The 15,114-nt window shown below is 38.8% G+C and overlaps 1 protein-coding gene across 1 annotated transcript; it reads right to left on the bottom strand.

The window, feature by feature from the left end:
• LOC109718063 lies at positions 9,961–11,556 on the bottom strand. Its single transcript, XM_020244064.1, has 2 exons — positions 11,479–11,556; positions 9,961–10,822 (listed from the first exon to the last, which is right to left on the bottom strand). The coding sequence occupies exon 2, from the start codon at positions 10,755–10,757 to the stop codon at positions 10,002–10,004; it is 756 nt and encodes a 251-aa protein (XP_020099653.1). The 5' UTR covers positions 10,758–10,822; positions 11,479–11,556; the 3' UTR covers positions 9,961–10,001.

Raw genomic sequence — 15,114 nt, 5'->3', positions numbered from 1 at the left:
TGCATTCATGCAAGTTGAGCAGTTGATCTCTGGTGAGAAAACGAGAGAGAGAGGAGGGGGGAATGAGGCCAGGGTGGGGTTATTATAGACTAGTGGAGACATATATGCTTTTTTATCATCTGGACTAAGGTGGCAAGGGACTATAGTATGGAGTTTTTAAAAGTGAAAAAGGTGAGAGGAGACAGCTTTGTGGCTAATAAGTGGAGAACAACATGGAAAGGAGAATTAAAGCAAACATGATGAGAGGAGTTTTATATGAGAGTTTTTAGTGTTTATCCGTAAAAAGGGATGATTGGTATTTCGCTAAGTAATCTTTTGAAAAACAATGTATGGAGACATGACCCTGAAGTTTAACTCTTTTGTAAATAGGCGTTTAAACTTTCAATTAATTTTAACAATCAATTTTTCTAAACTTTATCAAATAGTTTAACGTGCTGTGCCCCTCTTCTCAATGATAGTTACAAATTATACGATCGTTTTGATCATATGTCTAGCAAATATCGTCCAATTTTGATAATCCAGTATGAGAATTGAAGAATAGGAGGAACTAAACTTTGATTTTTGTTATTTATTGTATCTTAGAATATATTCTTTTTTTTTGTGTGCGTGTTTTGAAGCTTCATGATCGACCAAATTAAATGACTACATAATTATAACTTCAATTGAGGAGAGAGGTCTATTAAGCTATTTGATAATATTGTAAGTGACTTAATTGCTAAAAATGAAAATTCAAACGTCTATCCGTGAAAAAGTTAAAGTTTAGAGGGACCTTTATACACTTTACCCTAGTCTTTTTCGTCTTTCTTTTCCTATCAACAAGAAGATTCTATTAAGATGCTGAATCAATAGTGGGTAGCAATTTGACAAGCTGAGCTCAGAGGTCATTGGAAGTTACTTGTGGGCCCGTTGCTTGTTCTCTTTTACGTAAAGTTCTTACTTCGTTGTGGAATTAAAAGTGAAAAGAGCAAAAAAAAGAAAAGAAAAAGGCCTTCTGCCTCATGTCCCCACAGCTTATGAATGTTTCAATATAGTTTTTTGAGCCAAACTACATGCAGGGGTAACTTAACAATCAAGAAACTTCCAATAAATGATATACCACATGCATCCTGAGTAACACCATTTGTTGCACAAACAATTCTTTTCTACTGTGTTTGGATGGACAATAATTAAGGTGAGGATAGAACAATGTATGTTGAATATAGATAGTGAGAAATATATATATATATATATATATATATATATATATATATATATATATATATATATATATATTTAATAGCTTAACCTTTTAGAAATAATAAAGTTGTTTCACATTATTTTATATAGTATTAAGTAGAAAGTCACGAAGATCAAGTCTCGCCATGCTTTTAGTTTCGTTTCATTTTCTTCTATTTAATTTAAGTCTATAAATTAGATCTATCAAAAAGCCTCAAGTCCAAATATGCAGGAGTGTTTAGATTTGTAATAAAAAATTCGTCTTTGAATTAACAGATACTTATAGATAATCATTAGCAGTTTCCACCCTCCTCCAGAGTAGCCTTATTCTTGCTTTGTCACTGAGTTTGTCCCAGGAACATTTTTCAGGAATAACACCATTATTGACCATGGTTTATAATTAGTACAGCTATTTAAGAAATTTAACATAGTAATGGGTGATTTAATTGATTAATGGAGATTGACAAATTAATCACCATGGTTAGGCCAGGGTTAATTAGAAAGAGGATACGGGATTTTTAAATTTCGAGTTTGGATTTGTAATTTGATATTCTTGAATTAATTTGAATTTTGAGATTTTAAATTTTGAATTTTAGGTCAAATTATAATTTGGTGAGGTGCAAGCTGATCGAACGGTCGACTGCTTGTGCTTCCCCTGTCAACTCGATCTATGGTAAGATTGTACATTCATTCACCCGCTTCTGCCTACTCTCCTACACACAATTTCTCTCTCCAATCCTATTTTTCCTCCTTTAGAAAGGAAATTGGGAGCCTCACATATAAAGAAGCAAAATAATGGAAGTGGAATTAGAGAGATTAGAGAGAAAATTCTCAATATATTTCAGCATTTGATTCTTACATATATAAATACAAAGAAACAAGTTTCAGAGTAAGGAATGTACCATTATAGTAGCTTATACAATAATTAGATGCTAGAATCATGTAATCAGATTTCTCCATAATTCTCCATAATCAATTCCTTTGATCAATCAATCCCTTTGATTAGGTTTCTATGAGATTCATTAGTATTTCCTGCAGATTTTGATTCAAATTTTGATTTTGCTCTATCACTCCCCCTCAAGCTGGAGAGTGGAACTTTGTGAACTCCTAGCTTGGACCTGAGCACTTGAAAGTGAACACGTAGTAAAGGCTTAGTATATATGTCGGCAATCTGATCCTGGCTTGTAACATGACAAGTCACAAGAGTACCAATGGCAACTTTTTCCCGAACAAAATGATAATCTAATTCAATGTGTTTTGTCCGAGCATGAAAGACCGGATTAATCGACATGTGAAGCGCACTCATATTGTCACAAAATAATTGAGGAGGCTGAGAAAGAGATAGCCCAATATCTCGCAATAAATAGGTAATCCATGTTAATTCAGCTGTGGTGGATGCCATAGCACTGTATTCAGCCTCTGCAGTGGACCGAGCAACAGTAGATTGTTTCTTAGAGGCCCAGGAAATACAATTGGCACCTAAAAATATACAAAAACCAGTGGTGCTTTGTCTTGTGAGAGAGCATCTTGCCCAATCAGCATCACAAAAGGCAGAAAGAGAAAGTGGACTAGTGGAAAGAAATCGAAGACCATAATCAAGAGTTCCGTTAATATATCGTAGTATTCGCTTGACTTGTCGAAGATAAGCAACGGTAGGGGTGTGCATAAATTGACAAACACGATTCACAGCATGAGTAATATCAATTCTTGTGACAATAAGATATTGTAAAGCGCCAACAATACTTCTATATGCAGTGGCATCAACAAGATTACCATCAACAGAGGTGTTATTCTCTTTAATAGCCGAAGGAGTAGAAATAGAAGAAGCCTCCAACATTGAAGCACGAAGAAGAATGTCCCTGGCATATTTCATTTGAGAAAGAAAAATACCTCGAGAAAAGGGAGTAACCTCGATGCCAAGAAAATAATGTAGAGTGCCCAAATCCTTGATTGCAAAGTCCATACTAAGACGATCGATGATATTTTGCATAAGTGTTGCATTACTAGCTGTAAGTACAATGTCATCAACATAAAGTAAGAGTAAGATAGTTCCCCGAGAGCTATGAAAAATAAACAAAGAGGAATCAGCTCGACTGCAACAAAAACCTATGCACAAAAGATGAAGAGTAAACCGATCAAACCAAGCTCTCGATGCTTGTTTTAGGTCATAGATAGAACGGTTAAGGCGACAAACATAATCTGGATATTGTAAGTTGACAAAACCTGGTGGCTGTGACATATAAACAGTTTCCTTGAGATAGCCATGAATAAACGCATTCTTGACATCAAGTTGTTGAAGTGGCCAAGACAATGTAGTCGCTAAAGCAAGTACCAATCGAAGCGTAGTCGGCTTAAGAACAGAGCTAAAGGTTTCACCGAAATCAACCCCGGGAACTTGAGAAAACCCTTTAGCAACTAATCGAGCCTTAAATCGCTCGACAGAACCATCGGCATTAAGTTTCGTTTTAAAAACCCATTTGGATCCTACAACATTAGTATTCGGTGGACAAGGAACTAAGTCCCATGTATTATTCTGCTGTAAAGAATTTAATTCTTCACACATAACAGCATACCAATGAGGAATTTGAAGTACCTTGCGGACTGATTTTGGTTCTTGAAGGGAACTCATAATACCTTGAGTAGCAGCAATCATAGCTTGAGGATTGTTTCTAAAATTCGCTTGAACATGTCCGGTATGGGTTCCAGTACGAGTTCGAGTCTGCATTGGATGAGACGAGATCGATACAATATTATGTGGAGGTGGTGGCACTCCAAGTGGAAATATATTTTCAGCTTGAGGACTATGAATTGTAGGTGATCTTGAGCTTGTAGTTGAATCAGATTCACCAGATTGTTCTAAGGGAGTTTCCTCAGCTTGAGTAGAATCTGTTGGCCCAGCCATAGATCACTCACTAATTCTTTCCGCGACTTCGAATGATCTAAGAGGCGTTGAGTGTGATGTGACTGCAGAAGAATCTCCCAAAGGCTGAGTAGCTACAATAGGTTGAATAATCTCCAAATGTTGCATTGAACTAGAAGAAGTTGGTTGTAGCTGATTTGGTGCACGAATCCACTAATCACAATCTCGGTATGTACTGAACTCCCCCTGTGTATCAACACTTTTCGATAAATTGGTGAGATCAGTATACGGAAAAAAAATACTCATCAAACACTACGTGTCTAGAAATGAACACCCTCTGTGTCGCGCCCCGAGCTCCACCAATTTGGTCAGATTCGGGCACGCCGACAGACCGCCGAACGGACAGAGCCTTCCCTGTACGTTCTAGGCGTCTCAATCTATACAATGCAATACAAGAGGTTCCAACCAGGAACCGTATTCAACCACAGATTGCATAAGTATCGAAAACATAAAATGCTAACTATACTATTACACACATTCATCACTCAGATTTTACCTTTAAGTTATTACAACTTATACAAATTTATTACAAGTTTGTTTCTTTCATTCTTATACTCTGAGCTAGACCACTTCAAGGTACTGCTATCTCTGGTCTCGGTGGTAGGGCGCTATCTACGGAGCTACGCCCTGTCCTCGTGCCGCCGCGCCGTTCACGTGCGAACCTGTACCCCCAAAAACAATACGGGGGTGAGAACTATATAAATATAGTTCCCAGTGGGTACGGCCACCCAAGGGAAGAGCTCGACCCACCAGGTCCAAAGGAGGCACTGTAACATATTAGTCCAACAGATAATAATCACAGATAATTTATGCAGATATTAAAACATGTATGCCTCACGATATACAATATGCAAATTATGCAACTATGTAACAAGTAGATCTATTGATTCTACATTCAATTCTGCTAATCTTAGCTCATGTCATTTAGCTCTAAGGTTTCTACTACCTTAGGTTCACAATTCGAGTCCACTTACTACTAAGGTTTCCACTTCCTTAGCTCTTGCTATTTATCTTTAGCTTTTAAGGCTTCTACCGCCTTAACCAAGCTAACCACCCGACTCGGCCTCGAGTCAATCATTCGCGGACTACCGCGCACTGGCACCGTACTCATTGACTTAACTATCTGGTGCCGAAATCGTCGCACACGCCGAACAATTGGCTCAAGTCAACCTCTGGTGGTATAATCCCTGAGCCAGCTTAACCATCTGGCGGCGAAATTGTCGCACACGCCGAACAATGGTTCAAGCCTCTGGGTGGTGAACTCTGTGCACACACTCCCTTTCCTCCCTTGGTATCAATCTCGGCGGCGAAATCGTCGCACACGCCCTAGCCTTGATACCAAGGTCATCACAGGTCTTGGGATTCCGAAATCCATTTCCACAACTTGAGGGTTTAACACTTACCCTACATTGTCGACCTTCTTAGGTCTAAATCAATCATTTTCTAGTGGTCTTTCTACCACTATAGTCCATAATTTAGTCCAATTTTACCAAGTGTCACTATATATCATAACCTAGGTTCAATCACACTAGGTTCTATGTCATTTCACCTAGATCTCGACTCTAGGTTTACTTACTTGACCTATGTCCAATGACACTAGGTTCATGTTCGACCTATGTTTATTAACACTAGGTTCATACCACTCGATCTACATAATGTCCAACCTTTGTTTAATAAACTAGGTTCATGCCACTCGATCTACATAATGTCCAACCTAGGTATCCTTGCCTAGGTTTATAGTTTACATATTCCTATATACTTTGTTTCCGTCGAGATTCCTGATCAACTGGAGTTATCAACTTATACCCAATTCTCATGGATTTAGCATGTCCACAATATGTCAATGTTCATATATGCTTTAGCCTTAACCATAACATATTCATATGCACCTAGCATTTACTTTCATATATGTTTAGACATATGCATCTAGCATTCATATTCATATGTCAACAATCATATACGGTCTAGCATTAACCACAATGTATTCATATGCATATTTCAATGGTAGGTAACTTTACATGATTCATGCTTTCATTTTATCAAACATAACCTACCGCTAAACATATATGCGTGAATAAAAACCATACATTGCTTTGGCATGGAAGCGACCTAATCACTTCGGTGAAGCACAACCCACCTTTACTTGGTACCGGAACGCGAGAAATCCACTTCCCGCACTCTTCCAAGAATCGCGATCCGCGTTCGCAACATTTGAAGCCGAAACGTCCCTTTTGGCGATATCTTTGCGTAGGCTCGACGAATTGCCGAACCAACTTCGCCAACACGTTCGCTTTACCCTCAATAAGGTTTGTACACGATCAATTCCAAGTTAGGGTCTCAATCCTGCAAAAGTGCATTATCGAGCTTAGGTTCTAATTAACCTATTACTATATATAAACTTTAACTTTTCTCTAGATTTCCAATCCCCAAAATCCTTCAACTAGGGAATTGAAGAGATTTACATCAACCCCTAATTAAAATTCTGCATAAGAGTTGATTCTAACTCTTATCTGCCAAGGCCAACACCCAACACCCAATGCTGAAATTTTGCTTCACAAAATAGTCCCTGCAATTTTCCTTCTTGGCACTAAACAGCAGCAGCAGCAGCGACAGCAGCTTTTAGCTTTAATGTTTAAGCCATTCCTTGTTCACATCATTCTAACTAGGGAATACAATCCATTTCCCACTACTAATTTCCAACATATGATACATATAAGCCTAATTTTTTTTGCTTTTCATGCTACAACAGCTTCTAATAACCTAGGAAAATCCAAGTTCTCTCTTACTACCAGCATGTTTCACTAGGCTTATAGAAGCTACAATCTGAAATCCTCACACAACATCCAAAATAGACCTTCTTTAAGGTACTAACAACAAACCTTATCAAGCAACTATATCAACCCTACTTCAGGTTTACTCCCAACAGGTTACCTCCCACCAAATTTTACTTCTCAACCTTCTCACATCAAGAGCACATCAAGTAATTCCAAGCCTCAACCTTCCACAGATCTTAAAACCAAGAGAGAGTAGGGGATTTACCTCAATCCTGTCCGAGCACACAGCAACCTTCATCTCCGAACTCCGATTCTCACCAGACTTTCCTACTAAAGGGTTTCCTCTCAGTCCAAAATCTCAACTCCTTCAACTTTCCTGCTCCAATTCCCTCCCCGCAGGGTTTATAGAGAGAGAGAGAGAAACGAAATGAAAGAAAGAGAGAAGGTGAGATGGTTCATGCAGGAAAATACCCTGCGTACACCTGGGCTAAAGATAAGGCTGAACAATTGCGGCTAAATCCCTTACAACAGCTCAATTCGCAATTTACAAAATGGTCCTCGGGCACTTGAACCGGTACAACCTTGTGCTTGTACCGGTACAAAGTGCATTTCCTGCACTTTGATAGCAACCTGGCAGCAGCCTTTCTTGCGGCCATTACGCACCTCCAATTAACTCCAAATCCCTCTAATCACTTCCAATACATGCCAACCATCATCTAACTCTTCTCTAAGGTAATTAACTCAACTTTAATCCAATATGGAATCAACTTACCTTAATTTAAGATTCTACCAGGTTGCTTTCAGCACCATCAGCACAAACTTCTTGCTAGGCAACTCCTCTCAGCTCAAAACACAAGGAAAAAATCCAACTCCATCAAGCTTTTCTTCCCTAGCTAGCTCTTAGGGCTGAGAGAGAAAGAAGGGGAAAAGAAGTGAGAAGAAGCTGTTGGAGAGACACCCTAATGCGTGGACACATGTTAGGCAGCTGGGGTTAAGTGATAAGACTGGAATTTTGCACATTAACCCTTCAATTCAGCAAAAGTGCATTTCAGTCCTGGCAGATTTTATAGGCTGGTACCTCACTGAGGTACTCGCCTGTACCTCACTGAGGAACACAATGCAAAATCTGCACTTGCAGATTTCTGGCAGCAGCAACATCATCAGCCCAATTCAGCATTTCAATCCACTTTTAGCCTTTCTAATTACTTCCAACATGTATTCATAAACCCTTACAAGCCGTCAATTTAATTCGAAAGCAATTTATTTTCATTTTGGCCCTATTTTGATCATTAACCAATGCAATCATGCACTTGGCAGCCCCTTCACTCCAGCTTCTTTTCACGCTCCCACTTCGCACCAAACACTTCAAAACCCTTCTAATTCATGCCGTTAGCTATTCCCAAGCATCACAATGATTCAGAGATGCTACAATTTATCCTCATGCCCTACTTTGATTCATTTAATCACAGTTAGCGTCGAAATCCAAAAATTCTCTTTACATTTCATCTCGCGCCCAACTTGCACCGAAACACTCGATTATCTCCCAAATTCATTTCCACGCATCCAAAATCACTCAGGGAAGATGTACATTTAATCCAAACTTCTCTTTGATCCTCTAGCTCAAAGTTGACATCGCAACTCCAAGATTCCATATATTACACTCTGTGTTGACGGATGTAAACATCGATATCCTTTGTGTAGTGGACTATTTAACCAATGAAAACACATGGCAGTGAGCGAGGTTGGAGCTTGTTGGATGCATAATTTCTTAAATATGGAAAACACCGACACCCAATGACCTTGAGAAATGAGTAATCTGGCTTTTTTCCAAATAATTGTTGAAAGGGTGTGCTTGAGTTTAGAACCGGAGTGGGTAGCCTATTAATTATGTTGCTGTTGAAAAGCTTTCAACCCAGAACCTTTGCGGCATACTAGCATGAATCATCATCATTAGCCCCGTTTCGACAATATGGCGATGCTTTCTTTCGGCAACGCCATTTTGTTTCAACGGTTGATCAAGAAATTTGTTGGCGAATACCACACTAGGCTAAATGTTTAAGAAATTCAGCTTTAGCAAACTCTCCTCCTCCATCACATTGAAAGATTTTGATAGTTCTTTCAAATTGATTCTCGATCAACCGTTGAAATTTCAGAAAGCAATTGAAGAAATCAGATTTCCTTTTGAGTGGATAAAACCAAGTAAATCTACTAATATAAAATCATCCACAAAGATAACATAATATTGAAAATTTTGGACAGAACGGATAGGCAAAGGACCCCGTAAGTCGCAATGAATTTTCTCAAAAGTAAACTTAGACTTTTCATTTTGAAGAGAAGTTTACAACTTTTTCCCATTTGACAGCTAGTGCAAAGACCGACTGGTCTTGTCCACGAAGAAACCTTTATTACATTATTTGAAGCTAAAGTTTGTAGAATACGCGAATGCAGATGCCATAATCGACAGTGCCAAATTGAATCATTGAATCTTCTGCCTTTCCTGCTTTGAGAACTGCAAGTGCATATTCTTCTCCTTCCTCTAGTGCATAAAGCTTTTCTTTCTTAGTTCCTTTAGCTAGAATCATTTGTGTTAGTGGATCCTTTATCACAAAACCAGTTGATGAGAATACAAAAACACATGGGTTTTCTTCAGTGAATTGACTAACAGATAGCAAATTCTTTTTCAATTCAGGTACTACTAACACATTGTTCAATTTAACAGATCCTATTGATCCTGATCCAGTATGTGTAATAGGAAGAGCAGTTCCATCACCAGTATAGACTTTTGTTTTACCATAATATGGATATTTAGAATGAAGAATACCTCCGTCTGATGTCATATGAGCTGTAGCTGTAGTATCGGCATAGACGGTTGGGTCTTTATCATTTGGCAAAGACATTGTTGCAAAGGCTTGTGGCAGATCTTCGCTTTGATATGCATGATCAAATCTGTAGAAGCATTTGAGAGCAATATGACCAGATATACCACAAATTTGGCAAGAAAGTTCACCTTGATTGGGTTGTTGCTGATTTTTTCTTTGGAAATTTCCTTGTTGAGATTGTGGAGTATTATTTGTGAAGAAGTTTCTGTTGTTTCAACCACCCTGGTTATTATAGGTTCCAGATTGAACAAATCCTCTTCCTCTTGAATTGAAATTGTGTCCTCCATTGTTCCTGCCACAACCTCCTCTTCCTCTTTGGGCAATGAAGGCTTGAGCATAATTTGGTGCTTTGGCTTTCTCCTCTTCATCTTCTAGAGCTAGTTGCTGTTCAAATCCTTTCAGCCCCATGATATATTCATTAAAGGTAGGATATGGTGGCTTTGATAGAACAACTAAGTTATAAGTTCTATAACGGGATCCTAGGACTCTCGATAATTGAAAAACTTTATCAACATCATCTAAAGGTTGTTGTATTGCTGCAAGACAATCACATGAGTGTTTGAATTTTCTAATAAATTCATCTAAAGGTTGATTTCCCTTCAGAACTGCTAGCTGGTTCTTTAGATGCATTTCTTTCTCTTTGGTAGAATCAAAGAAATGTTCATCTAGACATTTCCATATTTCTCTTACATTGTTGCATCCAATAACCAAGCCAAGAACTTCCTCCGCCATAGTTCCTAAGAGCCAGCTGGTAAGGAGTCCATCATTATTAATCCATATTGTATATTCTGGATTTTCTTCCTCCTTATCTCCTTTTAAAATCATTTTTGTAGGTGCATCTTCTTCTATGTGATGAAGAAGATGTGCACTACGAATGAGGGGATAAATCTGTGATTTCCACAGTAAAAAATTGGAGGAAGAGAGTTTAACTGATAACAGACTTGCCATCTGATGAAAGCTCTGAATCATCAACTCGGAATTGTTCTTCGCCGTGCTTGAGAAAATGTTTCGGTCTCAAATGTAGAGGTTCTGCTCTGATACCATAAAGAAGCAAAATAATGGAAGTGGAATTAGAGAGATTAGAGAGAAAATTCTCAATATATTACAGCATTTGATTCTTACATATATAAATACAAAGAAACAAGTTTCAGAGTAAGGAATGTACAATTATAGTAGCTTACACAATAATTAGATGCTAGAATCATGTAATCAGATTTCTCCATAATTCTCCGTAATTCTCCATAATCAATTGCTTTGATCATTCAATCCCTTTGATTAGGTTTCTATGAGATTCATTATTATTTCCTGCAGATTTTGATTCAAATTTTGATTTTGCTCTATCAACATAATGCGAGTTTTTCTGTTTTCAATGGATCAAGGACGACATGAGGAGCTAGGGTCAGAATCATTCTCCCATCTCTGGATGGAAAGACTATAAAGTTTGCTTCCGAGCTTGAACTTGACTAGTTAAATAATCAAGTCGAATACGAGGTCATCATCATTGGGATGTAATTGTTGAAGGATTTGGGCTCAACAACTATGAAGGTTGGGGGATGTTCATTACTTGTGATTAAGCATGTAGCTGGAGAGTTCAAGCGCAACAACAAGTACCTACAGGAGTATTTAGAAGTTGCAAAGAAACTCTCTCTGGAGAGTTTCGAATTCGAAGATGTAGAGTTTGAGAGTTTACCAAGATGGATGAATTAGGAAGCCAATGATGCGGCACATATTTTGGCCGAACGAAGAAATTGTGGTTGAGAAAAGATAACTCTCATTGTATTTCAATTAAAACATGTGTATCGGACGTGTAGATTCACCCAAAAGAGATTGGACAAAGCCCATCATTGAATACTTCAAGAACTAGAGCACTAGGGCACACAAAAGGTTAAGATGAACAACTCAGTTTGTTATGCCGGATGATGTTTTATACCAAAAGGGGGATAGACAAGTTACTATTTAAGGCTCCGTTTGGCAATGGAATTATGTCATACGGGATAAATTTTTTTATCCTTGGTATATCTCAATATTCTAGAATAGAAAGGAATTCCAATAATTTTTTGTTTGGATTTATATTAACTTATACTAGGGTATAAGCAATATGATGTTTGGTTAATTTCTTGAAAGAAGACAAGGATAGTGAAAAAAGTTAATTGAATTTTTTTAAAATGCCAATTTTGCTCTTATGAATGTTTCACATTCATAGCATGTGTTATAGAATATATAGCACAAGAAAAAATGTAAATATATTTTCAATAATTGTACAAAGTAATTTATTAATTAATCAACATGATTAAGAAATAACCTTTATTTTATATACACTATAATATATATGCAAGTATTATTACAGTAATTAACTTTATACTAATAATATATATACTAGTAAATACTATATATAGAAATAGAATGGGAGGATGAAGTAAAGTAGGGGTGCGGGAGTCGAGGCGTCATAAATAGAGGGTGCGTGAGTTGAGGCATCATAAAAAGAAGGAAAAAAATCACTTGTTTATTGCCCCACCTTTAAATTCATCAGGGATAAATTTTATTCTACGGGTGGAGGAGAATATAATTAACGGGTTATTCCAGGATCAACTGGAATAACCCGCTTTGACTAGAATAAATTATACTTGACAAATTTTATTGTGTTTGGAAGAATAATAAGGATAAAAGGGTTATTCCTCAGATATTCCATTACCAAACGGAGCCTAAGTGTTTGGAGAAGAGGAAACGATATTGGCAATATCCGAAGTACATAAAAGAATCGGAAGAGCTCGTTAGGTCGAACTAATGATAGGGTGCTTCTCTGGCAGCACAACTATTTTTGCTATTATGCAGAAAGATTGTATAAAGTTCTCGATCGAAGGGTGTTGGAAGTGCTAAAGACTTGGAAGCTGTCACGCCCCAATCCCCGCCAATTTGGTCGGGTTCGGGTCACGTCAACAGACGCCGAACGGACAGAGCCTCCCCTATCCGCCCAAGGCTCTAACAACATGTATAAATAAGTAATCAACAAGAGATTTGCATATATAATACAAGGCTTGCACGAGGGCAAGCAACAACGGAAGCGAAAGCTCTAAGCTAAATATACAACATACATAATATTTGATTAAATTTAAACCAAATACAAGTAAATAAAACTATTACATTTCCATCCATCCATCATATCTCTTCACACTTAGTCATCCACCAAATACATGATTGTTTATAACTTGAAGCTCTAAATCAACAAAGTAAAGTTGATACATGTATACCAAAAAGGAAAATGACTACAAAATATATAAAGTTCCGGTGGCCGCTATCTACTGCGCTATACCCTTGCCTCGGTCCTCCGCCACCCCGCTCGCGCTTGGACCTGTAGGGTTAGTGGTGTGAGAACTAAACAAAGTTCCCAGTGGGTTCGGCAACCGACCTCGTCGACTTACCCACTAGGTCTATCCAGGCATAAGTATATCAAGGAAAGATAGTAAACAATACTAATGTAACTAATACTATTCCTGCAAGAAAATCAGTCAGCGATAATATCCAAATATGTCAAGCGGTAAATATGCATGCATGCTTGTTCTGTACTTTACCTTGGCTTTTACCCAATCTTTACCGGTTAACCTTGTTAACCCCAATAACTCATAACCCAAATCCCTTTAACCGGGGAGGCTCTAAGCACTACAAGACCCGAGGGACCGTCTTCAGGGACCGCGCTTTCTGTGGTGATGATTTCTGAAAACACACCGCTTGAGGGGGAGTGACCTCCCTCAAGCCAAGACTTATCATGAGTATCGATCAAATCCCCAACTTAAGGATACTTAGCCACTAGTCACAATGCCACTATGTCACTATGGTTAAACTATGTTTAACAACCACTTATCAAAATCAATCTATCTCTCTATTGTCATTGTCACCCTTTGTTTACTAAGGTCAAGTCCAAGTCTCACAATCATGCAATCTCGGGGGTTCAATAGCACATGTCCATCATGGTTTCATTTCTCTCTACCTTCCAATACCCTTGAAATAAACATAGTGAAAACAACCAAAGTTCACATGTGAATTAACCCTACCATGCATGAAGGACTATACACAATATGCTCAAAAGTAGGGAAATAGACATAGAAGGGAATCCAACGATTCCGGAATGCACCCCCCACCTCTAATGGTCGTGTGGGTGTAGAATATGAAGACTCCCGAATATTACGAACGCCGGCTCCGCGTCCTATAACCAAAATAGTGCCATATTAGGTCGTTTATACATGAACTTCACTTAAATATTTTCGTAACGTTGAACGGAGTTGTCCAGCGTGTTTATTTGACCCCCAATCAGGTTTCCACGAGGTCAGTTTGTCCCCGAAAAATTCTAGAGCAAAAGCCCCAATTTCCAAGCCCTAACAATGCCGTTTAGGGTTTCTCTTGGATTGATCTCATTGCTAAGCAAAAGATAGCTTAGAACCACTTGGAAAGCTCTCTAATAAGGTTCCTAAGCTTTTAGAACCATTCTTAGGTCATCTACCATGAACCCTAGTGATCTACCATGGGAGCTCCACAAGAAATCCATGGATTTTCATGGTTTCCTAGCTCAAGAGGGTCTCTAAACCTAGAAACAAGCTCAAAATCCCAAAAGTTAGGGTTAAAATCCAAACCCTAGACTCAGTTGCATCAAAACCTCACCTTTGCCCAAGCTCCTCCAAGTCCTTCTTGTAGGAGAGCTTGCTAGACCCACCAAAGTCACCAAAAATCTCTCCACTAGCTTCTTCTTCTTCTTCTCCAAGCTCTAGGGTTAGCTTTCTAGAGAGAGAAAGAGAGGGGAGTGAGATGAGAAGGGTGGAATGGCTTTGGGAGTGAAGGAAATAGCCATATAACATGTTGTGACAATGGCACTTAAGCCCCTCCACTTGTTTCATAGTGCACTGCCCAGACTGGGCGTTTTTCGCAGTGAGGACCGGTCTCCCCGACCAGGGACCGGTTCCCGAACGTGGATTTTCCAGGACTTAGCCGATTTTCTGGCTTTTTCAGCTGCTGCGCGACGAAGGACCGGTCTTTCCCTCAGGGACCGGTCTCCCGAGGACCGGTCTCACTGCCAGGGACCGGTTGCCTCAGGATTCCTGGCAGGCTACGCGTACGGGGACCGGTCTCTCATTCAGGGACCGGTCCCCGAGAGCACAAAATCTGGGACTTAGCCAAATTTTGAAATTTCACTCTCTCGGGTCCTTTTGCACTACAGATAGGCTCTAATGCACTTAGGGCCTATACCCACTCGTTCTACTCCGGGCTCTGCTCGTTTCGACGGAACTCGACGTGATTTACGAGGGATGTGGTATGTTACAGAAGCATAGTTAGTTAA

This window comes from Ananas comosus, linkage group 12 (assembly GCF_001540865.1).
Source record: "Ananas comosus cultivar F153 linkage group 12, ASM154086v1, whole genome shotgun sequence".
NCBI classification, from domain to species: domain Eukaryota; kingdom Viridiplantae; phylum Streptophyta; class Magnoliopsida; order Poales; family Bromeliaceae; genus Ananas; species Ananas comosus.
Note: the sequence above shows the minus strand (reverse complement) of the source record. Positions and strands in the feature narration are given on the sequence as shown.

What these genes read in the sequence shown, in the direction of transcription:
- LOC109718063 (XM_020244064.1), bottom strand. Translation starts at nt 10,757, where the DNA reads ATGATTCAGAGCTTTCATCAGATGGCAAGTCTGTTATCAGTTAAACTC.